This window comes from Hemitrygon akajei, chromosome 15 (genome assembly GCF_048418815.1).
Source record: "Hemitrygon akajei chromosome 15, sHemAka1.3, whole genome shotgun sequence".
In the NCBI taxonomy this organism is placed as follows: Eukaryota; Metazoa; Chordata; class Chondrichthyes; order Myliobatiformes; family Dasyatidae; genus Hemitrygon; species Hemitrygon akajei.
In genome coordinates, this window is record NC_133138.1 from 56,416,094 (window position 1) to 56,443,021 (window position 26,928).

A 26,928-nucleotide genomic window follows, 5' to 3' on the forward strand; every position below is an offset into this window, starting at 1 on the left:
GGGAAATAGAAGCATGTAATATAAACCTAGAAAGTCATCCCAGACATAAGCAAAATAGCAGTTCACCTCCACATCCAACATTCTGTCCATTTCAGGGTACTCTACTGCAAAAGGATTATACAAGTGCTGGAGGGGAGAAAATTACCAGACTAGTTCCAGCAATGATTCTAATCGGACTGGAGAAGCTATCCTCTACAGAGCAGAGAAATTTAACAGGAAATTTGATAAAAATGTTTTACATCACAAAGAATATGAACTTTGGTTTCCAGAAACAGAAAAGTACACAGTACATCCACTGATCTTAAAGGCCGCGGGACAGGTCATAAGGTGGGGCGCCAGGGTAGCGTCGCGGTTAGTGCGGTGCTATTACAACTCGGAGCATCAGAGATTGGAGTTCAATTCCAGTGCCTTCTGAAAAGTTTTTACACGTTCTCCCAATTACTTTGTGAGTTGCTTCCAGGTGCTCCAGCTTCCTCCCACAGTCCAAAGATGTACTGGTTAATTGATCATTGTAACTTGACCTGTGATTAGGGCTCAATCTGGATAAGGCTGCACCTCGTTAGGCCAGAAGAGCCTATTCCACATGCCATCTCTAAATAAAATGAAAATAAAATTAAAACACACACAAATAGAATGTTTTCTTTTATTAGTTGAGGCATAGAATATAAGAACAGAAAAGTTATGCTAAATGGTGGATACATCACTGTTTAGATTACAGTTTGAGTCTTACATAGAATTTACATTACAGAAAAGAGAGTGCATGGAAGGTTCATAAAGAAGATTGTCGTTAGGAGGAAATACTGATTGTTTCTTTTGGAATAGGGCAAACTGTGGAGAAACAATTAGAATATATGTAATGATGATGGAAAGATCTGCTTTCCTTAGCAGAGAAATCAAAACTCGGATGAGATTGTTTTAAAGAAACTGGAAGAATGAATGAGGAGGAAATAGGAAAGACTTTTATCATCCTGCAGTTAATAAGGGTCATTTAAGAAGGCATGTGGATATGTACTTGAAAAGCCATGATCTGCAGGATCATGGACCTGGCGACTTGAAGGTGGAATTGAGTTGGCAGCCTTTTGTTAACTGGCACAGATTTAATGGGCTGCAAGCCTCCATCTGTATCTGTGCCAAAGAGGATAAACTTTATAGGAAAATATTGCTTAGTATTTGTATGTACTTCCAAATGGATTGGTGGATATTCGTTCAGTGGAAATCTTCAGAACAGAATGAGATAAAGACCAAAAAGGTGGAAACAATGATTATCGATATGAGGAAAGCACTGGTGACGGATAAACAAAATTGATTTTCATCCAGTTCCAAAACAGATTGAAACTCCAGGTGGACTCATTTTGTAAAGAGTAATTCTGTGATTTTACTTTTACTTTGCAAGATCAGTCACTATCACAGCCAATGTCAGCCAGTTAAAACTTGGTCGCATTATTTTTCTCTCTACACTGGGAGACTAAGGGGCAAAGTGATAGAAGTACATAGATCAAGGCAAATATAATGTTTTTACATTTTTGGGAGATCAAATGAAAAGGAAAGGTACATTTAATGGCAAGACACTTAACAATGTTGATGTACATCCATAGCTCCCTAAAAGCAGCCACACGTTGAAGGGGTGGTAATGGAGGTGAATTTGCCTTTACAACTTGAGGCATTGAGTCAGGAGTTCTGTTGCATTTTTATAAAACTTTAGTTAGGCTGCAAGTAGATTATTGCATTTAACTCTAGTATCCCCCTTATAGGAAGTGTGTGCAGGTTACAGAGAAGATACAGAAGATGCTAGGATGCTGCCTGCCTGTGAAGAGAGGTTGAACAGACTAGGACTGTTCTCTCTGGAGCAGTGGGAGCTGAGGGGAGGTGTGATGGAAGTTTATAAACTTGTGAGATGCACAGACCAGAGTAGACCGCCAGTATCTTTTCCCCAGGTCAAAATGTCTAATACTAGAGGGCATGCATTTCAGCTGAGATGGGAAAAGTTGCAAAGGAGATGTGCATGCAAGGTAGGTTTTTACACAGAGAATGGTGGGTGCTGCCATGAGTGATGATGGAGATTGATAAGACAGAACCGAGCGCATCATTGGAGCCTCCCTGCCCTCTATTGTGGACCTGTACTCTTCCAGGTTGAAGAAGAGGGCGGGGAACATCATAAAGGACTCCTCCCATCCTGCGCACGGACTGTTTGATCTGCTTCCGTCTGGTAGGCACTTCAGATCCCTCCAGACTAAGACTAATAGGCACCAAATAAGTTTTTTCCCTACTGCGATCACTTCGCTGAACAGTTAACTGCCGGTTAACTGTCGGCTAACTATTACTTGGATTGCACTACCTGTATGTGTAATTTATATTTTCATTTATATTTATCATTATTATTGTTATGAGCAGAGAGACAACATCTGCCGGAAGTAAATTCCTTGTATGTGCATAGGTACTTGGCGATTAAAGTCTGATTCTGATTCTGACATTCATAGATATGCACATGAATACACAACAGATGGGGGATATGGAGCATTTGCACAGATGGGATTCGATTATTAGTTCAGCACAACATTAAAGTTTCTGTGCTGTACTGTTCTATGTTCTATATAAAATTATGATAGGGTTTTCTTCTCCCAAGGTGGAAATGCCAAACACTAGAGGGTAGTTTTAAGGTGGGAGGGAGAAGTCTAAAAAATATCTGCAAGGCAAGATTTTTTGCACATAGAGTGGTATATGCCTGGAACATTCTGCCGGGGGAGAGTATAAGCAAATATGATAGCAACGGTTAAGAGGCATTTAAACAGGAACATAAACAGGCAGGGAACTGAAGGATATAGACCATGTGCAGAGATGGGATTAGTTTTCATTAACATTGTGGTCAGTACAGGCATGGTGGGCTGAAAGGCCTGTTTGTGTGCTTTGTTCTATGTTTAATCTGCATCCTTGTCTGCCTCTGAGACAATGGACAACATACAGAGGTATTAAAGAGGTGCCACTGGTGATGTTTCTGTAGAATCCTCCAAAATAAATAAGTGACCAAAGTCAGTGTCTTTTCCAGACCAACAGCCCGGGAATGAGGCTCTAATTACACTCATTTTCACCGTTGAGTGGATCATGGCTACAGTGCCAGATTCTTGAAACCAACCCTTTATTTCAAGCCCTGTTTTTACAAGAAGTAGACGGAGAAAATGATCTAAGGGTATTTTCAATGCCTCCATAAAAATAATATCCTCACCATCTCACGGGGATCCCTTGAACAAGAAGTTTCAAAAAGAAGCAGCAGCATTCATTACAGCATTATGAACTTTGGGTACATTCTTTAAGGATACAAATGAGTTTGGTATAAATGACAGAAGCAGTAGACCACTTACTAATCTACACATATGCCTGTCCTGCTTTATTTTATTTCCTACTTTTTGCAGGACTTATTTAACTATTTAATATATCTACTGTAATTCAGTTTTCTTTTTCTCTATTATCATGTATTGTACTGTACTGCTGCTACAAAGTTAGCAAATTCACGACATATGCCAGTGATATTAAACCTGATTCTGATCTGTCAAGCCCTTCAGCTCCACCTGAGGCAGATTTTGCAGATCCCTCACTGGCCTCACCAGTCACCTCACACAATGCACTGCATTGGACAGCTGGCCATTCTTAACCCCAAGGGACTGCATAAGAAGAAAATATGTCTATAAAAGTATTCTAAAAGCAGTTAAATTTAAGTGATTCCATGCACCCACGTAAAGTTAAAATTGCAGTATTACGTTCCAATGCATCAGTGCGATTTTACCTCATGGGCAGTCATAAAGGCTCTCAAAGAAAGATTTCCCAGTTTTCTGACATTGCTAACTTGTGCTAATTTATAGCTAGTTCATTGTATCAATTGTGAGTGGATTTAAAGCCATGTCTAAGGAAAATATGTCACTCTTATTGAAACTTAAGATGCTGCAAAAAATTCAGAGGTAAAAAATGGATATAACTCACCTCAAAAATATTTTCCACATATGGGGCATTTATGAAAATAGGGGTGACATCATTGGCATCTTCAACAATGATTGTTTGGTCCTAGAGATGGAAGCAGGAGAAGTTACTTAACTAGAAATTATGGATCAATACACAGACAATCATTGTTTCAATGTTAATCAAAACTTCCTGGTGGATGTTAAGCACTGGAAACTAAATGGATCAGAAAAAGATGTCCATTTTAAGCACAGCTTATCAAGCTCCGTAAGTTATATTGAAATGGCAGCAATATTTAAAATTTCTAAATAAAGCAATATGGATATTCAAAGACTTGCTGAAATGTTCTATTCTAATACAAACTCTACAACTTTATTGAGATTTGATTCAATTTACAGTTCTGTAAGTTGATTTAAAGGAGCTTAATGATATCTGCAATTCTTGAAGACCCTCCCTTAAGCCTCTGCAACTACCCAATAGCTCATGAGCCCATCTTGAAAACCATGTATTTAGCAAATCAGCAACGTATATAAAAAGATAAGAAAGTAGGATCAGGAATCAGGAACTCAGCTCCTGAAGTTTACATCACCATTCACTTCAAGAGCCATAGCTGATGTACCCCATTCTTCTATGCCATTTCTAATTTCTTCAGATGCTCTTGATTTCAATATCTTCCCATCCCAGGAATTAGCCTAGTGAATTTCTTTTGGGCTGCCATCAAAGCTAGTATATCCTTCCTTTAAAAAAGGGAACCAAAACTGTACTCAGAACTCACTACATTTGTAATAATACTTTCCTACTATTAAATTGCAATCTTCATCCAATAAAGGCCTAACAGGCATTTGCCTACCTAACTACATTCCACACTGTACTCCTAAGGTTTTGCCATTCTTGCACAAACCTACCTAGATTTCTCTGCACTTCACATATCTGCAGTCTTCAGCTATTTCATAGGTGTCAAACAGAAGGCCCGCGGGTCATATCCGGCCCAGCGTACAATTATATCCGGCCCGCGAGATCATTTTAGATAGATCTATTATTTTAATTATTAATGGCCCGGCGATATGAAGCGCTGATAACACACAAACTACATATCCCATAATGCAGCGCAACAGCTGCCGATAGGCTACCCGGGAACATTTCCGCGTCAAGCGTCTGTTGCTGTATACAACGCTATTCTGAAGTCAAAGCTAACCCCTAACAATGGCGAAGAGAAAAGTTGATTCTGAAAAAAAGAGTCTTTCAAAACCGATGAGTATATGTTTACTGACATTGCCGGTAAACCCGTGTGTCTTATTTGTGGAGCTAATGTGACTGACATAACAACACATTTCAGCGTCTTAAACCTTCAGTTCCAGGGACGTGACCGCATGATCACTGACATGTATGATGCAGTGAAGGCATTTCAAGTGAAGCTGCTCTTATGGGAGACACAAATGCACCAGTGCAACTTGCCTCATTTTCCCTGTTGCCAAATAATGTTGAACCAGGTCGGCGCAATGATGTTCCCAAATGCGCACTTTGCTGATAAATTGAGCGCACTTCGCACTGAGTTCGCACGGCGCTTTGGTGACTTCGAAGCACAAAAAATTAATTTCAAGCTGCTTCGCAACCCATTTGTCGTCGACGTGGAAACTGCACCTGTACAGATTCAGATGGAGCTGATAGAGCTGCAGTGTAATGGGACACTAAAGGCAAAGTACGACACTGCAGGGCCCGTACAGTTTATTCGCTCCATTCCTGAAGCAATGCCTCAGCTCCGTCTACATGCGGCTCGAACCTTGTGCATGTTTGGTAGCACATATCTGTGTGAGAAGCTTTTCTCAGTGATGAAGATTAACAAAACATCACACAGGAGTCGGCTCACTGATGAACACCTGCAGTCCATCCTGAGAATCTCCACAACACAGAACCTTACACCAAACCTAAACAAACTTATTGCCAAGAAAAGATGCCAAGCATCCAGCTCTGACAAAACGGCATAAGAGCAAAGAAAACTGAGTGTTTTGATTTGTTGTTGTTTTAACTTTTGCTGAAAAGCACAAATTTTATTTATATTTTCAGGGTTTTTTTGCAGCATGCTCATATTTCTAACTTGTATAATACTGACAGGAGATATTTTTATGGAGAGCAAAATATTTAAGTTATTTAAAGTTTTAGTTTATTTTTTCTGGAATAATATTCCTGTCTGTTTTTATTCATATTTATGTTCAAAAAATGTTTAGTTTTAGTGTGTTCAATAAATGTTTATCCTGTTCGGCCCGCGACCTAAAGTGTGCTTTGAGTTTTGGCCCCATGTGCAATTGAGTTCGACACCTCTGAGCTATTTCAATAAGTCTGCTTTATATGTACTTTTCAAGAGTTTTTATGTGTGTGATGAACTACATTTACCTGTCTGGACACGCCCCCCCCCCCCCGCCCCCGCTGACTGCTCCTGTGGTTCCTCCCACAGACCCCTGTATAAAGGCGATTGGAGGCACTGTTCCTCCCTCCGTCTCCAGGATGTTGTGTGATGGTCTCCTGCTGCTGATTGTGCTCTCTTCCAGCTAATAAAAACCTATCTTAACTCACGTCTCAGAGAGTTATTGATGGTGCATCAATGTGATATCTTTAAAATTATCAAATTTTTAGTATAAACAATACAATTTCAAAATTCAACAACAGAAAACAAACAAATAATGTAAGTAGTATAAATGCTAATCCCATATCAATCAGGCGAGATGAGTTTCCTAGGATTCAGAAGCACAGCAAGAGCAATTGTGCAGTAAATTGGATGAGTTTAACTTCGACCAATCAAATGTTTTAAGTTTGCACACTGCTTAAAATCATTTCAACAAAAGCTTTAATTTCTGGATTTGTACATTTTGCCATATACTTAATTGTGGAAATATGTACATTTTAACATATTCATTCAATTCAGTGTTAGATTGTTTATTCAAACATTTTGATCCTTAAATAAATTTAACAAAACTTACCTTAGTACTTGTATCCAGTCCACCAATGACAGAAATGGTAACATACATAAATTCCTTGGTCTTGTGTAAAAAATAAAAGAGGAGAATTTAGCTGCAGCCAACTTAAAATTTTTTACTTCTTTCATTAAACTTAGAATGTCGAACTTCCGTTGTGATAACATATGACTGAACTCACAGATACTTACAATCTTGTTGAACTAATATTTAAAGCAGTTTGTAAGTGATATTGATAATATTTAATAGGTTGCCAATCTAAGTAATCACCTCACAAATGGAAGAGAGCTAACACTTCACAGGTTTGGAAGGTAATCTCTTCCCTCATACCTTCTCTCCTTTGATCCAGAAGCTCACAGCCTGAAGTCTCTGCCTCACAGTTGCTTCACGTGAACTTGGGAAACACTAGTGGCTGCAGGCATCCCATCAAAATCAATTATATAAGTAAAGTAGTTGAAAATTGCTCTTCTCATGTTGTCTGGCTTGCTAAATATTCCCAGCATATTCTACAGCTAAAATTGATAGTGCTATGAAGAAGATGATAGGTTTTGGCCCATTACCTTGTGTCAAAATGGTGATATTTGTATCTTTGGGCAAATTGCCACCAAGTCGGTAAATCTATTCGAACTGATTATGCTAGTAGTATTGTAGCAGCCCATCAGTTAATTGGTGCAGGAGAAGGGACTCAGAATATGAACTGAGATAGGTGTTTAGACCAAGGCTAGGATCACTGGGATGTGGGTCCAAGGTAGCTGATGCAGGAAGTAAAGGAGATAGGCAGTTAGACAGTAATGTGGCTGATTATAGAGATCACTGAAAGGATTAGATTGAGCGAGCAGCAGCAACAACTTTCTTTAACTTTGCAAAGGGAAGATTACTTATATGCTCCCCAGCTCTACAGTCAGCTAAATCATATTCCCTGCTGAGCCTAACAAATAGTTTCCTTAAGCATATCAAGGCAAGCCAATCTTGGAAAATGATTTTCAACAAGTGTGTCCTTTTTAAAATGAGAATTTTAACATCTGTTGCAGTCAGCAGTAAAGAAGTTATCTCTCCCTCCTGAATATGAAAAGGGATGACCTTCCAGCTACCACAAACACAAGAAAATCTACAGCTGCTGGAAATTCAGAGCAACACACACAAAATGTCAGAGGAACTCAGCAAGGTAGGCAGTATCTATGGAAAAGAGTAAACAGTCGACATTTCAGGTCAAGACTCTTCATCAGGACTAACAAAACGTCTCAGCCCGAAACGTCGACTGCTTTTATCCAAAGACGCTGCCTTGCCTGCTGAGTTTCTCCAGCATTTTGTGAGTGTTGCACTTCCAGGCATGTTATCTTTTATAGCCATAACACAAACCTTTTAGAGTTTAGCTTAGGTTCGATTTTGTCATTTTAAAAAAATGGATAGGTAGATGGACAGGAAAGGAATGGAGGGTTATGGGCTGAGTGCAGGTCAGTGGGACTAGGTGAGACTAAGCGTTCGGCATGGACTAGAAGGGCCAAGATGGCCTCTTTCCGTGCTGTAATTGTTATATGTTATATGGTTATAGTTATGAATCTGAAGATCATAGGTTAAAGTCCTTTCTAGAAAGATTTTGCAAAAGCTAAATTAATATGTCAAATTTTAGCCTGAATTGCTAACTTTACGTATTGCTAATCCAGCATACATCCCAAGCTAAGCAAAAATTTCCTTCAATCACTGTGAAATGCAAAGCCATTGCCTTTTGTTCCTATCAAAAACTGCTTCCCAGTCACCAATTCCATCCCTCTCCCAAACAGTTGGCTAAAACTGAACCAGGGTGTTAACCACCTTGCTCTTATATTTGACCTCAAGATGAACTTTGAACCCTCCCATCACCTGTTTTCACATCTTAATAAAGACAAATACAAGCGCTGCCAAAGAAAAGGGAAGAAGACAGCCAAAGCTTTTGGAATGGAGTGGTGACAAGAAAGAGACTGTAGTTAAAAGTATTAATTTTAATTTTAAATAAATATGGGGTATAGTAGATTAATTGAATGAGCTGGACTGTAGCAAATGGATTTCAAGGCAGGCCAATGTAAAAATACTGAGAAATGATAGCTTAAACAATGCTCTAAATCCTGAAGTGCTAAGAGGAGTGGAAATCCAAATAGGCCTGGGAATCCACACAGAGAATATTCAAATAATCAAAAGCAGTAATAGAAAGTCAGCATCCATATTCAGGGACAGGTGTACTATAAACTTTAACGACTATCGTTCAGTGACGCTGACATCCGCAATCACAAAGTGGTTTGAGAGGCTGATCATGGAATGTATTAACTCCAACCTTCCAAACAAACTCAACCCACTAAAATCCACCTACTGCCAAACCAAGTCTATGGTAGACACCATCTGTCTGGTCCTCCGCTCATTTCTGGAGCATCTGGACTGTATTTTAGACTATTGACTTCAGTTCCAACTTCAGTACCAGCAAACTTATCACCAAACTCTGGACCCTGGGATTCAACACTGTTTTCTGCAGCTGGATCCTTGACTTCATTGCCTAACAGACTGCAATCAATAAGGACAGACAGCAACACCTCCACCAAGGTTGGATCCTCAGCCCCCTATACTCACTGGGCAGTCATGACTGTGTGGTCAGTTTCTGCTCATACTCCGTCTACAGGTCTGCAGATTATAGAGGGCTGTATCTCACATAACAATGAGTCAGACTATAGGAAGGAGATCGAGAGCTTAGTAACCTGGTGTCATGACAAGAAACTTACCCACAGTATCAGCAAAAGAAAAGAGCTGGTCATTGACTTCAGGAAGGATGGTGGTGTTCATGCTTCTTTTTGTATCAGTGATGATGATTTTGGGAGGGTTGAGAGCTTCAATTTCCTAGGAGTGAACATCACCAAGAGCCTGTCCTACTCCAACCACATAGACACCACAGCTATGAAAGCTCATCAATGCTTCTACTTTCTCAGGAGATGAAAGAAATCTGGCATGTCCCCATCGACTCTCACCAAATTTTACAAATGAACTATAGTAAGTATCTTATCTGGATTGCATCACAGATAAGCATCTGATAGGCATCTGCGCCACATGTGCAAGAAACGGCAAAGAGTTGTGGACACAGCTCAGCACAAGGCAGACGCCAGCCCCCTTCCATAGATTTTGCCTGCAAATGTCACTACCTCAGTAATGCAGCCAGCAAATCGAAGACCCTAACTAAATCAGACATTCTCTCTTCTCCTCTCTTCCATTGTGCAGAAGATGCAAAAGCCTTTAAGTGTGAACCGTCAGTTCAAGAACAGCTTTTAACCCACAGTTACAAGACTATTGAATGGTTCCCTAGTATGTTAATACAGAGTATTGACCTTACAATCTACCTTGTAATGATTTTAATTTTATTGCTGATCAGCATTGACTGTAACTGTCGCACTTTATTGTGCATTCTGTAATTGTTTTTCTTGTTCTATCTCAGTGCTCTGTGTAATGATTTGATCTTTATGAACAGCATGCAAAACAAACTTCTCACTGCACCTTGTGACAATAATAAACCAATTCAAATTCCAATTACAAGTTACATGCTTAGTTTACATACCTCTATTGTTAAAATACTTCACAGACAAACGCTCTCCTCAATAATGGTAGTTGGCCCAACTGATAATAAAAATGTGTTCATATACAGTGCATGGCACAATGGTCACAAAAATACACAGAGAGTTAAAACAATGACTAAATTTTGCAGCTGCTGTCTTTTAGTTGAAATGGAAGAATCCTGTATATTGTGGTTTCTTTATAACCTTTGATTCAATTATGCTTTGCAGACTTTCTTTTATTCTAAGTGATGTTCTTACATCATTTACATAAGGCATAGATGTTCCACATCTTTACATAAGGCATATTTTATTAAGCAATAAGCAACAATTTTTGAATGGATTCAAATCTTTAGTTAAAGTTAGTTCATCCAATATTCAGAGATTGTCAAGGCACATTTCTAAATTACCTCACGATCCAAATTAATTGCTATTCTGACAATGCCTGTGTCTTCTTGTACATTGAAATACATTGCATCTGGTCCAGACATTGAATAAGTCAGCTTGTCATTATCTGCGTCAGTCGCAATTATTTTATACGCTTCTGCACCTAGAAAAATAATAAAATTAACTATTAATTTTTGATGTATTCAAGTAAGTTATTTTAATTGATTCAAATATCATATATATTTTTAAGGTTTCAGGACAGAAAATGTACATTGACACAACAACACGCATTTTTCCCCAAGCTGAACTTCCGAACCAATCTAACTGGCCCTCTCGTAATCTCAAAAACTACCCTGTCCACTTACAGTATTTTAAAATATGGCTGGCCAGGAGAAATTTGTATTCCAGGAATCTGACATGTGCCTTTATTTCCATCACCATATAATCTGGTTGCCAAGCCGGCTTCAGAGCTGAAGACAAGTCCAGGTAATGGGCCCTCTCCCAGGGAGAGGTAGACGGGCAGCAGGAAACCAGGAGCAGAAGTAGACCTGGTTGTTTCCATTGAAGTTCCTTCCTTCCTGTTCCTCCACTACAAAAAGTAAAAACCAATTCCTCAGCAACATACACAAAATGCTTGGAGGAACTCAGTAGGCCAGGCAGCATCTATGGAAAAGAGTAAACAGTTGACGTGTCGGGCCGCGACCCTTCATCAGGACAGTTTCCAATTCCTCCTCCCTTTTTCAATTTAACAATGCTAAAAGTGCATAGTTAAACCATAGGAGCCTAAATTACACTTTAAAGTGGATTTTAGGATGTCGCTGCTGAACTTAAGCACATACACAAGCCCTTGGAATGGCTGTATTTAATGCTATACTTGAGATGCCACAAGCTGAGTCGACTGCAATGAGATAGTGAGGACAAATGGAGGCTGTGATAGAGAACTGGTACATTTCCTCCCATTTCCTGCTCCCTTATCCTTCTAGATAAAACAGTGACAGAAACAGCAAAGGAAATTGGGAAATGAAGTCAAAACATGCTCCGGCTGTAACTTTTCACCACTATCACTGAATGTCCTTCCTCATCTGTCAGCTGGCAGACAAGCAAGCCTCAAGTCATAGCCCATCAGCCTCTTGTCTAACCAACTTACTCCCTTGTCCTCGGAGACCAAGTTAAGGATCATAAGCCCCTAGCAACTGAAGGTCTTGAAGTGGCTTGCTCGGCCTGATTCATTAACCATGCTGCAGTTTGCATGATACTCTAACCACAATCTTGGGCCCCATCCGTTCCTGATGCTGGTGTGATAATCCCCGTGCAGCACCATACAATTGTCCTGATGGCTATGGGTATATTCCACGTATTGAAAGGAATGATAGATAGATAGATAGATACTTTATTCATCCCCATGGGGAAATTCAACATTTTTTCCAATGTCCCATACACTTATTGTAGCAAAACTAATTACATACAATACTTAACTCAGTAAAAATATGATATGCATCTAAAATCACCCTCTCAAAAAGCATTAATAATAGCTTTTAAAAAGTTCTTAAGTAGTTTACTTAAATACATTGAGTCCTAACCCCGGCACTTTACATACTACTCCTGGCGGTTGAATTATAAAGCCGAATGGCATTGGGGAGTATTTATCTCTTCATCCTGTCTGAGGAGCATTGCATCGATAGCAACCTGTTGCTGAAACTGCTTCTCTGTCTCTGGATGGTGCTATGTAGAGGATGTTCAGGGTTTTCCATAATTGACCGTAGCCTACTCAGCGTCCTTCGCTCTGCTACCGATGTTAAACTCTCCAGTACTTTGCCCACGACAGAGCCCGCCTTCCTTACCAGCTTATTAAGACATGAGGCGTCCCCCTTCTTAATGCTTCCTCCCCAACACGCCACCACAAAGAAGAGGCCGCTCTCCACAACTGACCTATAGAACATCTTCAGCATCTCACTACAAACATTGAATGACGCCAACCTTCTAAGGAAGTACAGTCGACTCTGTGCCTTCCTGCACAAGGCATCTGTGTTGGCAGTCCAGTCTAGCTTCTCGTCTAACTGTACTCCCAGATACTTGTAGGTCTTAACCTGCTCCACACATTCTCCATTAACGATCACTGGCTCCATATGAGGCCTAGATCTCCTAAAGTCCACCACCATCTCCTTGGTCTTGGTGATATTGAGACGCAGGTAGTTTGAGTTGTACCATATCACATATCATATGGCAGTGGCTTTACAAAGTGCTGGTGACGATCCCTGACTCAGGTCATCAGACTGGTTTGGTGGTGGGTTTCAGGGACTGGAAAAAAACCTGTAGGTGTAAGAAAAGGAAAAGAGGGAGCCACAAAGCCAGATATTATCTTGGATTTATAGAGAAATGGAGGGCAGAGATTAACACAGACCAAAACTTTTGATAAATTCTAGTCATGGCTGGTATGGCCTTCATAGAGTGTACAGACAGACAGACAGACATACTTTATTGATCCTGAGGGAAATTGGGTTTCGTTACAGCCGCACCAACCAAGAATAGTGAAGAAATATAGCAATATAAAACCATAAATAATTAAATAATAAGTTAATCATGCCAAGTGGAAATAAATCCAGGACCAGCCTATTGGCACAGGGTGTCTGACACTCCGAGGGAGGAGTTGTAAAGTTTGGTGGCCACAGGTAGGAATGACTTCCCATGACGCTCAGTGTTACATCTCGGTGGAATGAGTCTCTGGCTGAATGTACTCCTGTGCCTAACCAGTACATTATGGAGTGGATGGGAGTCATTGTCCAAGATGGCATGCAACTTGGACAGCATCTTCTTTTCAGACACCACCGTCAGAGAGTCCAGTTCCACCCCCACAACATCACTGGCCTTACGAATACGTTTGTTGATTCTGTTGGTGTCTGCTACCCTCAGCCTGCTGCCCCAGCACACAACAGCAAACATGATAGCACTGGCCACCACTGGCCTCATAGAACATCCTCAGTATCGTCCGGCAGATGTTAAAGGACCTCAGTCTCCTCAGGAAATAGAGATGGCTCTGACCCTTCTTGTAGACAGCCTCAGTGTTCTTTGACCAGTCCAGTTTATTGTCAATTCATATCCCCAGGTATTTGTAATCCTCCACCATGTCCACACTGACCCCTTGGATGGAAACAGGGGTCACCGGTGCCTCAGCCCTCCTCAGGTCCACCACCAGCTCTTTAGTCTTTTTCACATTAAGCTGCAGATGATTCTGCTCACACCATGTGACAAAGTTTCCCACCGTCACCCTGTATTCAGCCTCATTTCCCTTGCTGATGCATCCAACTATGGCAGAGTCATCAGAAAACTTCTGAAGATGACAAGACTCTGTGTTGTAGCTGAAGTCCGAGGTGTAGATGGTGAAGAGAGAGGGAGACAGGACAGTCCCCTGTGGAGCCCCAGTGCTGCTGACCACTCTGTCTGACACACAGTGTTGCAAGCGCACGTACTGTGGTCTGCCAGTCAGGTATGAGACATTTACAGATGTGGTAATGCAGACATTCCATTGATGGATATTCACCTAATTCCCATCAGACAATACTGTTCTGACAACACAGGACAAATACAATTTTCTCTATATTGTTGACTTAATTTGTCATAGATTTTTTATGAATTATAATAACAGTCTTAATGAGCAGCAAATTCTAGGGTTCAGTAATAAATTTAAATTTATAATTTTGTATAAGAACTGTGTTCACATAAATAATGGCCCTCCACTGTTATTTGGTTGGTTTTTGGGGAGGCCTGATGTGGTTTTGTCAAATGTAATGGCTCTTGGTGTTCTGATGCATCTGTGAAAGTGTTGCTAGTGGAATCAGAACCAGAGAAAAAGACCCTTGGGCATTAAGGCCAGGAGATCTCCTAAATGTATCTTACAGGTCTTCTGAAAGGTGATGATAGAGCTAATGTATATATATAATTTCCATTATCCTAGACAATACCAAACAGGACAAAATGAGCTGTGGCCTCCATCACACAACTCCCACAGAACAATGACTGAAACTGTGAGCACACACAAGGACTCAAATACTTGTACTAACGGCACTTTGTGCATTACTGTGATATTCTAGTGCTGCTGCAACTTATTTTCTGCTACTTATCTACTTAATACTATTTTTCTATTACTGTCTTGTTTTTATCTACCCCTTTACTTAATTGCCTGAGGGGAAACCAAACAGAGTTTCATTGTACAGTACCTATGTATAATGACAATAAAGATCATTCAATTCAATGAGTTTAGCATTCTTGCCAATCATTTTTTTCTCCACCATTTGTATAACCTTTAATTATTTTTCACATTGTTTATTAATATAGGAACTGGGAAATTTTAAGTAGAAAGGTAAGCTATGGAAGTCTTTAAGTATAATCTTTCTTTAAAAACACTGTGGTAATTCTCAAAGGCTTTGTTCTTCTTCAAGAAATGAACATGCTTAAGCCAAACATATCATCATAGTGTGTTCTTTCTCCAGACTATAGCATGTCCTGATGAAGGGTCTTGGCTTAAAATGTCAATTCCATTCCTTTCCATAGATGTTGCTTGACCTGCTGAGTTCCTCCAGGATTTTGTGCATGTTACAAAGCGTATCCTATGGTTGCTTATAAGCAGCACAAGCCTCTCCAGCAACTACCATTCAGAACCACATCAGCAGTTCCTGCCACTGCTTTGCAAAGTACTTCTTCAAGCATTAACAAAGACACCTTTTGGGGAGATTCAGGAAGATTTTAACTGGGTGTACTATTGTGTGCCGCTGAATATTAAATCTTTATAGAGGACGAAAAGAATCTTCAGGTTCAAAACAGTTATGATAAAAAATGTGAGCACAGAAGACATTTTGGGAAATTACCTAAAATATTAAAAATTAAGACACTTGTCTGGAGCAGCATATTAATACTATCGACCTATCACTGATAAAAATATTTTCACATTCTCACGAGTATTCTATTGAATTAACCTCCTTGATTAATTTATGATATTGGGCCTCAGCAGGGTGCATTTAATTTGTTTGCTTTGATTGACCACAGTTATTTTCATTCCTCTAATTAGATAAGAAGACCATGCTTCTGATTTGATTATACTCAGTAACACTATTAGTTTCAAGAACTGCTCAATTAACCCACAGACAATAGGAGCTTCTGATGAACCGGAAGACAGTAAGAGCCACTCAAACAACATCTGTGCCTGGACCGGAGGTTGTGGGAATACGGGAAAATATGTTCTTGGACAACATCAGTGGGACTAGGTGAGTGTAAGCATTCAGCACAGACTCGAAGGGCCGAGATGGCCTGTTTCCATGCTGTAATTGTTATATGGTTATATATCTACAATAGTTTTGTGAAATAGACATAAGAATTTAGCACCTTTCAGAAGCTTGAGCTGAGAATATGGGCAAAATTGTACATTGTCTAAGGGCCGTAAACCCAAATGAGGATCAACACACAAAATATTTATATTATTCATGAAAAGTTGATAATTTTGTGAACCACTGCCTGAATAAAAATAATAGATTTTATTTATATTAAAATAGAAAATACCCTCATTACAGATATGGGAACAGATATAAACAATTGGAAAAGTCGGTATACAAAGGCTTTGATTTAATCTGAAGGCAATAAAATCTGCTTCCGTGTACATCTGAGTGGGAATTGTCCCTAGTCAATCCAGAGAGAATGCACAAGATTTTTTACCACAACAAAAGTCAGGAGATTCTGATGAGATTGATGGTTTCTGGAGAGGCTGAAGTTTTTAACATCAATCTGAGCACTGCTTCAACAAAGGACTTTCAGAACTTTGTGGTGTCTATGTGGTCTTTAACGTCAGAAACAAATGTCACCTCTCTATATGTACTCAGCAAGTAAAGTGAACAGATTGCATTGTCTTTTGGGGGTGAACATTGAATCTGTTGCTCTAGGGACACTTCAATTCCTCCCTGTGAAGGGGTTTCAAAACTAAATCTACCTTTGCTGGTGGATTTCTATTACTAGGTTGATACAACACAAATAAATAATTGGATTTTTTTATAGTTTCATCATATATGTACTGAGCCTACACAAAACATATTAAAATAAACATCCATGGTTAGAAGATAAGATCCTTCATCATTACAGTACGTGAAAGCTAAATACAGTTTTCTGGCATGTTCAGAAATTTATCAATGGTTTTGAAGGGAAAAGAATTGTTAGAAATATTAAGAGAGAACTAACCTACTGGTGTGTCTTCTCTAATCGATACAACAGACATATTTTGGGCAAATACAGGTGGAACTGCAGCAGCAGCTGAAATGAAAAAAAATAGAAGATTGTTATACTCGAACATTATCATTTCTAGGTGAGACATTTTAGTAGCATCAAAAAAGAAAACAAATACAAATTGTATTAAGAATAGATTACTTTCCCGGCATATATGATTAATAAACTCTTCTCAGGCTTCATAACCAACATTTATGACAAACGCCGCCAACTTCATTGAGTTGGTCGGCGAATCATCAGATATATACCTATACCCAGCTGGAAGCCCAAGAGTTGATTTGACAAATTGTATTGTTACTGCTACGGTCGGTATTGATCACATGCAGATGAAATCAGTCAGACATCTGGATGATGGAGTTTCAATGCAACAAAATGGCCTGGAACTTTATCTGCAGCTATATTCACGTGCAAATCAAGTGGCAGTAATCAATGCACTCAGCAAGAGGTGTAGACACAGTCCATTGTTAGTTTCTGTAAAATACTGTGTCCACAATTCTATGCAGTTTCTTACAGTCAGGGCAGAGCCGTTGCCATTCCAAGTCAAGATGCAGTTTTTATGGTGTATCAATAAAAGTTGGTGAGGGTCAAATGAAACAAGATAAAACTCTTTACTGAGGACATAGAGATCCTTGTGTATTTTCTTGGCAATGCCGTCATTATGATTGGACCAGGGCAAAGTATTGGTGATGAAGTAGAGGCAGAGATGAGCTTTCATGACTCCAGTGTCTATGTTATTGGACTGGGAGAGGCTATTGGTATTTTTCGCTCCTATGAAATTGGAGCTTTCAACCTCAGCACCATTGATGGGAACAGGACCATGTGAACCACTCTCCTTCCTGAAGTCAATGTACACCCCTTTTCTTTTTCCAACCTTAAGGGAAAGGTTATTGTTATAACACAATCTCCTTCCTATACTCTGACTCATAGCACACTACTATGATACCATCTGCAAACTTGTACAGAATCTAGCCATATAGTCATGAACATATTGGGAGTAGAGCATGGGACTGGGTATGTAGCCCTTGGGGCACCAGTGCTTAGAATCATTGTGGTGGTGGTGTTGGTGCCTATCCTTACTGATTGTGGTCTGCTGGTCAGAAAGTCAGGCATCATGTTGTAAAGGGAGATGTTGAGTCCCAGGTGTAGGGATTTGGTGATGAGTTTGCTTGGAATTATAATGTCGAAGGTGGAGCTGTAGTCAACAAACAATAGTCTAACATAAGTGTCTTTACTATCCAGATGCTTCAGAGGTAAGTGTAGGGCCACGGAAATGGCGTCCACCATATAACTGTTATGAAGGTGGGTGAATTGAAGCGGGTCAAATTGTCAGGGGGACTGGAATTACCCTGTGCCATAACCAGTGGCAAAAAACTACAGGTGATACGTTACCTTGTTTGTCTACGGTACCAGGAAGATAAACACAAAGTATACTGCAGATGCTGTGGTCAAATCAACATGTACAAACAAGCTGGATGAACTCAGCAGGTCGGGCAGCATCCGTTGAAATGAGCAGTCAATGTTTCGGGACGTTCTGACGAAGGGTCTCGGCCCGAAACGTTGACTGCTCGTTTCAACGGATGCTGCCCAACCTGTTGAGTTCATCCAGCTTGTTTGTACTTGTTGACCAGGAAGATAGTTGTCTTCTTAAAATGATTATTATCTACCTGCACTGCACTTTCTCTGTAACTGTAACACTTTATTCTGCATTCTGTTGTTGTTTTACCTTGTGTTACTTCAATGTACTATTGTAATCTGTACGGACAATATGCAATAAGTTTTTCACTGCACCTTAGTAAATGTGGCAAAAATAAACCAATTTTATTTTGTTTGAGAGGGGCTCATAATTTTACTTCTTTGTATCATGCTGGATACAACCATATACACCAGATATTAATCAGCAGCTGAACAATGTTTGAGAAACTCAGTAGGTGCAGTGTGATACTGACCAAGGGCTTATAATAAAACTAGGAGAATGTAATTAAAGGGGACAAGACCTGGAGTGAGTCAGTAACAGCATAGACTTTTACAGGTAGCTGAGACACACTCTCTGCCTCCCATCTCTTTGTTCAAGTAGATATCACAATCTTGTGATCCCATCAGTGAGGTTTCTGCACAAACTGACCTCACAACAGGATGAGTGACTTCTTTCCATGTTTCAAGTGGACCAGATTTGCTTTCAAGTGTTTTCCAGATAAATATGAAATCAGCATGACAAATTCAGACCTTGCTGTATTATTTCAAATACAGCAAGGTCTTTGGATCTCTGCTGACTTTGTAACCTCACTAAATTGCTCTAAAGTTCCTTGTGCTCAAAATAACATGGAACTTTCAAACATCCCATCTTAAATTTAATATTGTACCTTTCACATGTAGTAGAGCAAAAAGGAGAATGCACATTATTTTGTCTGAACTCATCATCTACAAAAAAAGATAAAATATTTTGATTAGTAACTTCTCAGAGAAAATCAAAGATTTTAAGCACACTTTACAACAAAATTACAAGTTAATGTTTTACATAAATACCTTTTGATTAATCTGCATTGTCTTTAACTAGCATGTACTCTTTTAGACAATGGGAAATAGACCAAGAGGCATAATCTTTGCACAGTGTTTGGATTTCATTCAACAATTGAAATATTTATTAAATACATTCATTATTTCACCATTATATCATACACAACACTGCTATAGATATTTCCTGTACAGACTTGGGCTCTTTATTCTGATAGCAGTGGACCTGGTGTAACGTGAAGGGTTAGCTTACTTGCCAGTCGAAAGCCACTTCCACCTTGCCAGTTGTTAATTGGCCCATTCAAGGGACATAGCAACTATTTCCCATCCACGGCAACCGTGTCTGGCTTTGTGTGCCTCATGGGTACAAGAATAGCAAGTGCAAGAGACTCACAGGTTTTCCTTTGTCTCCAAGGGTTCATCTTCACAGCCAGTGCAGAAGAACCATTGGGAAAGTTTGCTGCAGATATATGAGGGCCCATGTGTGTACTTAGCTAAGTATCTGTTGAATGTTTAGCTCTGTAGTTGTGTAACTTGGGGAGACTTAATGAAGTACCTGTTGAGTTTGAAGCATTACTAAATGTTTAGTATCATAGTTTTTGTAACTTAGGGTGGTTTAGATATTTGGTTGATGTTTTATTGTTTGTTTGAAATAAATGGTTAATCTGCTTATTCATAATCATTGTCTTTTGTCTCACTTACCAAACCCATGAATCTGCCTCCTCATAACACTTGGAGGATTCTTGGTATGCTCTTCCCAAATAAAACCTAGAGGTGTAACAGTAAAATGTACTTAAGATCTGGTCAGCATTATTTCTGAATTTTATGCAGACAAATTCTCTAATCTCTTCCATTGTTGATGTAATGTCATCATTACAACGGCTTTTAGCAAAAAAATCAAAGCAATAATCTCACTATACTTCTGAAAATTTGCAGTTCACTTGGCTCCACTGCAGCCTTCATGAAGGTATTTGCTTTTCTGCATCTGCTGAACATTTACAGGGTGCTCAGTCTATCCCTTAAAGTAAACTCTAGTAATCTACTGAACATATATGTTGGGCTAACTTGTATTTAATTGCTTAGTTTTCCTACCTCGTCTTAAAAAGTGAGAAGACATAGACAATTCCCAATCTAAAAAGAAGTTTCAAAATAAAGTGAGGAGGCAATAGGGGAAATATTGTAGACTCTGGAAATCTAAATTAAGAACAGAAAACGTTGGAAATACTTGGGAGATCAGGTTATGCTCACGAGAGGGAAACAAGAATTAACACTTCAAGTACTTAGCTTTATATCGATTCAGAATCAGGTTTAATATCACCGGCATATATCGTACATTGCAATACTTAATAAGTTACAGTAAGAAGTATGTTTATATATTGTAAAAGTTATATTAAATAAGTAGAACAAAAAGAGAAAAAAATGATAAAGTAGAGAGGTAGTGCTCATGGGTCCTTAACACTCTTTCCTTTCAGAGGTGAGGTTTGACTGGTAAGTATTTCCAGTATTTTATTACAAAGATTAGAGTCAAGTTTATTTTTCACTCAACTTCACCATGCACATAATTTATGATATTGCATATATGCAACTGTGGTCGAAATGTTTATGGCACTAATGCAGAAGACGTATAAACAGTCTCCGGAAATTCACACTCTTCTTCCATGGAGCAATTTTCGCGTTCCTGGGTGTCAACATCTCTGAGGATCTATCCTGGGCCCAACATATCGATGCAGTTATTAAGAAGGTACGACAGTCTATATTTCATTGGGTGCTTGAGGAGATTTGGTATGTCACCAAAGACACTCACAAATTTCTACATATGTACCATGGAAAGCATTGTAACTGGCTGCATCACCAACTGGTATGGGGATGGGGGTGGACCACTGCACAAGATCAAAATAAACTGCAGCAAGTTGTAAACTCAGTCACCTCCATCATGGTCACTAGCTTCGGTACGTGGTATCCAGGACATCTTCAAAAATGTGGCATCCATCATTAAGGACCCCTTCCATGCAAGACATGCCCTCTTCTCATTGCTACCATCAGAGAGGATGTGTAGGAGCTTGAAGGCACACACTCAGCAATTCAGGAATAGATTCTTCCCGGGGTCTGCTGAAAGATTTCTGAATGGAGGTTGAACGCATGAAAACGATCTCACTACCCTTTTCTCTTTTTGAACTACTTACAGTGCCTATAAAAAGTATTTCCCCCTCCCCAGAAGTTTTCATGTTTTATTGTTTTACAACATTAAATCACAAAAGATTTTATTTAGCTTTTTTGGCACTGATCAACTGAAAAATATTCTTCATGTCAAAGTAAAAACAGATCTCTACAAAATACTCTAAATTAATTACAAGTATTTGTTAGGACACTGGAGAAATCCAAAAACTAGAATCAGGAAACAGACAGAGTACAGATATGAATGCTGGAAAAGCTCAGAAAAATTCACTGACACAATCTGGCAACAAATAAGTGAAAACACAGGACTGAAATACACTGAGCAATAACCAGAGAGGCAGATGATAGGTGGAGCACAATGAGACACAGGTGGCAGCAATACAGGTAATAATGAGAAACAGATGAGAGACGGAGTACTCCGTAATACAGGGGCCAGAGTAGAGCAGGAGCAGGGACAGGAGCACATGGCAATACAAAACCACAGACTGACAGCTGGGGGAAACACACAAAAAGACAGAGTTCAACTGGAGGTACTGACAGTATTAAACACAAAATAATTGATTGCATAAGTATTCACCCCCTTTAAGTCAGTATTTAATAGATGCACCCTTGACAGCAATTACTGCCTTTAATCTGTAGGGATAGGTCTCTGTTAGCTTTGCATATCTGAACATTGCAATATTCCCCATTCTTTACAAAGCTGCTCAAATTCTGTCAGATTGCATGGGGGTCATGAGTGAACAACCCTTTTAAATTCCAGCTACAACTTCTCAATTGGATTGAGGTCTGGACTCTGACTTGACTACTCCAGGACATTAACTTTGGTGTTTTTAAGCCATTCCTGTGTAGCTTTGGCTTTATGCTTGGGATTATTTTCTTGCTGGAAAACAAATCTTCCCTCCAAGTCACAGTTCTGTTGCAGACTGCATCAGGTTTTCCTCCAGGATTTCTCTGTATTTTGCTGCATTCATTTTACCCTCTACCTTCACAAGCCTTCCAGGGCCTGTTGCAGTGAGGTATCCCCACAGCATGATGCAGCCACCAACATGTTTCACGGTAGGGATAGTGTGTTTTGGATGATGCACATTGTTTGGCTTACATCAAACATAGCGTTAGTCTGATAGCCAAAAAGCTCAATTTTGGTTTCATCAGACCATAGAACCTTCTAGCTGACTTCAGATTCTCCCACGTGCCTTCTGGCAAATTCTAGCTGAGATTTCGTGTGAGTTTTTTTCAACAATGGCTTTCTCTTAACCACTCTCCCATAAAGATGTGACTGGTGAAGCATCTGGGCAACAGTTGTATGCACAGTCTCTCCCAACTCAGCCACTGAATCTTGTAACTTCTCCAGAATTGTCATAGGTCTCTTGGTGGCCTCCCTCACTAGTCCCCTTCTTGTATGGTCACTCAGTTTTTGAGGACAGCCTCTTCTATGCAGATTTACAGCTGCGCCATATTCTTTCCATTTCTTGATGATTGACTTAACTGTACTCCAAGGGATATTCAGTGACTTGGAACTTTTCTTGTATCCATCTCCTGATTTTGTGCTTTTCAATAAACTTTTTGTGGAATTGCTTGGTGTGTTCTTTTATCTTCATTGCATAATTTTTAGCCAGGATGCTGACTCACCAGAAGCTGGACATTCCAGATACAGATGTATTTCTACTACAATCAATTAAAACACCTTGACCACACACAGTGATCGCCATTTAACTAATTATATGACTTCTGAAACCAATTGGCTGCATCGGTGATGATTTGGTGTGTCATATTAAAGAGAGTGTATATTTATGCCATCAATTATTTTGTGTTTTATACTTGTAATTAATTTAGATCACTTTGTAGAGATCTATTTTCACTTAGACACGAGTCTATCTCTGTTGATCAGTGTCAAAAAAGCCAAATTAAATCCACTGTGATTCAATGTTGAAATACAATAAAACATGAAAACTTCCAGGTGGGAGGGAGGGGGTTGGGAATGAACGCTTTTTATCGGTAGTGTATATATGTAATACGCTGGTTCATATTTTTACTGTTATGTTGTATTTATTTCAGTTAACTGCTCTGCTGTCGGGCTGTTTAGGTTATTGGTGAAGATAGGGATGATGAGGAGTGTGTGCCATTAGGATGGTAGAATTAGGGGGAGGTTTTCTTGGTGAGGGACACTAAGGTTGGTCTTGGGGTATTTTTTTGGTGAGGCAGGTGATGAAGAGAGAAGACGCTGCAGAGAACTGGTTGTAGGTTACGACCTAGTGGGAGACCTGTTTGTTCGAGATGGATTGCGAGCGACATTCGGAAGGTGGTGTGTGCTACCATGCTGACCAAGAGCTCAGCGTGTGAGTGACAGAGAAGTTCAAGATAAGCTCCGACGTGCACATTTGAACAGTCAAATTAAAATGGGCCCTTTTCTTTTTGTTTTTCTTTACTAGCTCTTTAGTTAAGTTAAAGTTCATAAATATAATTCATGAAGTTCATAAATATAAATATAAATATAATCCTGTGCAATGTGCTGTCTTTTAGTTCTTGGCACTGAGTTGTAACAGAATAGCAAATTACACAGCATCCACACAAAGTGGGGTTCAGGGGAGGAGAGCCGTCTCATTCTCCTGAGTTTACGCAACCAAGAGGTTTCTTATATATCTATAGGTATATACGCGTGCGCGCACACACACACACTTGATAAGTTCGTGGCCTAAGGTAGAAGGAGTCAATTTTAGAACACCTAGAGCATTTATTTTTCAACATAGTCCCCTCCTACATGTACACATTTAGTCCAGCGGTGGTGGAGCATACGGATCCCTTCTTTGTAGAAGTTGGCATCTTGGACCTCCAGAAGTGGTCCACAGCATTGGGTGATTGATAATTTTGTGGCCTAAGGTAGAAGGAGATGAGTTATTAACTTCAAGCTTTCTGCATTTTTACTCAAAAAGTTGAACTGAGCGTGCATGTAACGAGAGCTGTATAACTCATCTCCTTCTACCTTAGGCCACGAATTTATCAATCACCCCTGCAGTGGACCACTTCCATAAAGAAGGGATCCGTATGCTCCACGACCACTAGGCTAAGTGTATACATGTAGGAGGGGACTATGTTGAAAAATACATGTGCTAGGTTTTATAAAATGGACTCCTTCTACCTTAGGCCATGAACTTATCAATGACTCCTCGCATACTTCTTACTGTAATTCAGCTTCTAATTATTTAGTGCGTTGTACTGCTGCCGCAAAACAACAAATTTTGCAACTTATGCCAATGATATTAAAACTAATTCTGATTCCGATGTGAAAGACTAACATTAAAAGAACAGTGTCTTAATGACATACTTAGCTAATCATATGCATTCTTCTATCTCACAAATGATACAAGGGGTTGTTTTTGCTCTTTGATTCCCATACTTTATATTTGAATTATATAGGCTTTGACACAGTCTAATAAATGAATTAACAATTCAAACAAGCTAATGTCAGAAATCTAAATATAACTTCCACCAGCATCAAAACCTTTTTAGCAATTTACAACTGTGGTGTAATTCACTATCACAAGATTCAAGGTTTTTATTTGTTTCTCTTTTAATTACTTGAATATCTGTGGAGAAAGTAGTAAACAGAGTGAACTGAACACAAGAGATTCTGTAGATTGGCCTAAACATCACCTCTGTATCCCCTCCATGGATGCTGCCTGACTTGCTGAGTTCCTCCAGCATTTTGTGTGTGTTGCTAAGCATTGAACCGAAATTAGATAACAAACATCACTACTATAAAAAACAGCAAGAGTGATAAAACAAACACTTATACACATCTACTGTAAGCACTGACCCATTAGGAGTGCTATTTTACATTGTTAGAAAACATTCCAAATGGATTCAGAGCTTCCCATACTGCATGCTCTCAGAGGAAACCAAATCTCCATGGCAACTGCTAGACCTAAATTCTCTGCTCAGATTTTTCAAGCACTTCAATACACCAGAGGATTCTGAATAATAGCTACAAATTATATCTATATGTTTTTATTAATTTTTATGAGTTTTCCCTGTGAATTCCAAAAAAAATTCATATGTAATGATAGAAGGAGTTATTATGTCAGAATATGACAGATTAAATGCTGAAAATTGGGTCAATCCAAAATGAGAAATATATATATATTAAAGATGTATTGTTTATCACAGCATCAATTACAAGTTGAAGACATACTCTTAATTCCTGCCTGGAAGACAAAACATCCTCCACTCACTTGACAGGGGGTGATGCAGCTCTATGAGTCAAAATGTGCCTATATATGTTGAACAAAGTAACATTTATTCAATATGAGTCCTAAGATACAATCAGGTACTTAAACAGTAGCCAGTGGTAACTAAGAGCAAGGCAGGGAAAATGAACATGAGTCAGTATAATGATGTAACACAAACAACCTTCTCTGAATGCTATTTATTGCTTTCCTTATTGTTAAACATTATTTCCAGGTTGCACCCCAGGGTTAAGAATTACCCCTCAAGTTTATTTCTTACATGTTCCACTTTGGCAGCAAAGAATGGGCTTATTGATGTGTGAATGTCGCCAAAGTACACGGTCACTGGCTGCTGCCAGCATATCATCACACATAAATAACGTTATTGAAAATGAGCACGTTAATGCAAATTCTGCTTTCATATCAAGCCCTAATAAGGAAAAGCATTGCTTTAAATTTAAACACTGGTGTCAAAATTCTGAGTAAAATAACTTCCAGTTTAAGATGGTGCAACTGAAGGCTACTTACTGGTTGTTAACAAAACCAAGTACCATATGAATAACACTTTTTCTGTGAAAATATTTTGGTAAACAATCACTGCAAACAATGAAGAGGCAAGTGAGGAACGACCTCATGTTTGGTTGATTTAAATGCTGTGCCAGAACGATTGAACAGGTAGGGTGACGGGGAGCAGAGAAGAGGAGCGGGCTAATTCTGCTTGCTTCTTCACAATGTTTGCTCTGCTCTGCGCTGTACGGAGGCTGAGCCTGGGAACGTGGCCTGCTCCCGCTGCTCCAGGCTTCATGGTTAATCTGCTGTGTGCTGAACCGAGTCTGAGGCTGTAGCCTGATCTGGGCTTTGTGTCTGAGGACTCACTTTTGTTCC

At 39.4% G+C, this 26,928-nt stretch overlaps 1 protein-coding gene across 2 annotated transcripts in view; it reads right to left on the reverse strand.

The window, feature by feature from the left end:
• cdhr2 (cadherin related family member 2) overlaps positions 1 to 26,928 on the reverse strand; it is a 129,307-nt gene that overhangs the window by 92,932 nt on the left and 9,447 nt on the right. For both annotated transcript variants that reach the window (XM_073067601.1, XM_073067600.1), the window contains exons 2-7: positions 20,348 to 20,413; positions 19,495 to 19,552; positions 17,090 to 17,161; positions 10,894 to 11,033; positions 6,924 to 6,983; positions 3,973 to 4,053 (exon numbers count right to left, since the gene is read on the reverse strand). In XM_073067601.1, coding sequence (XP_072923702.1) covers positions 3,973 to 4,053; positions 6,924 to 6,983; positions 10,894 to 11,033; positions 17,090 to 17,161; positions 19,495 to 19,552; positions 20,348 to 20,356 — 420 coding nt within the window. In that variant the 5' untranslated portion in view covers positions 20,357 to 20,413. The remainder of the gene's footprint in view (positions 1 to 3,972; positions 4,054 to 6,923; positions 6,984 to 10,893; positions 11,034 to 17,089; positions 17,162 to 19,494; positions 19,553 to 20,347; positions 20,414 to 26,928) is intronic.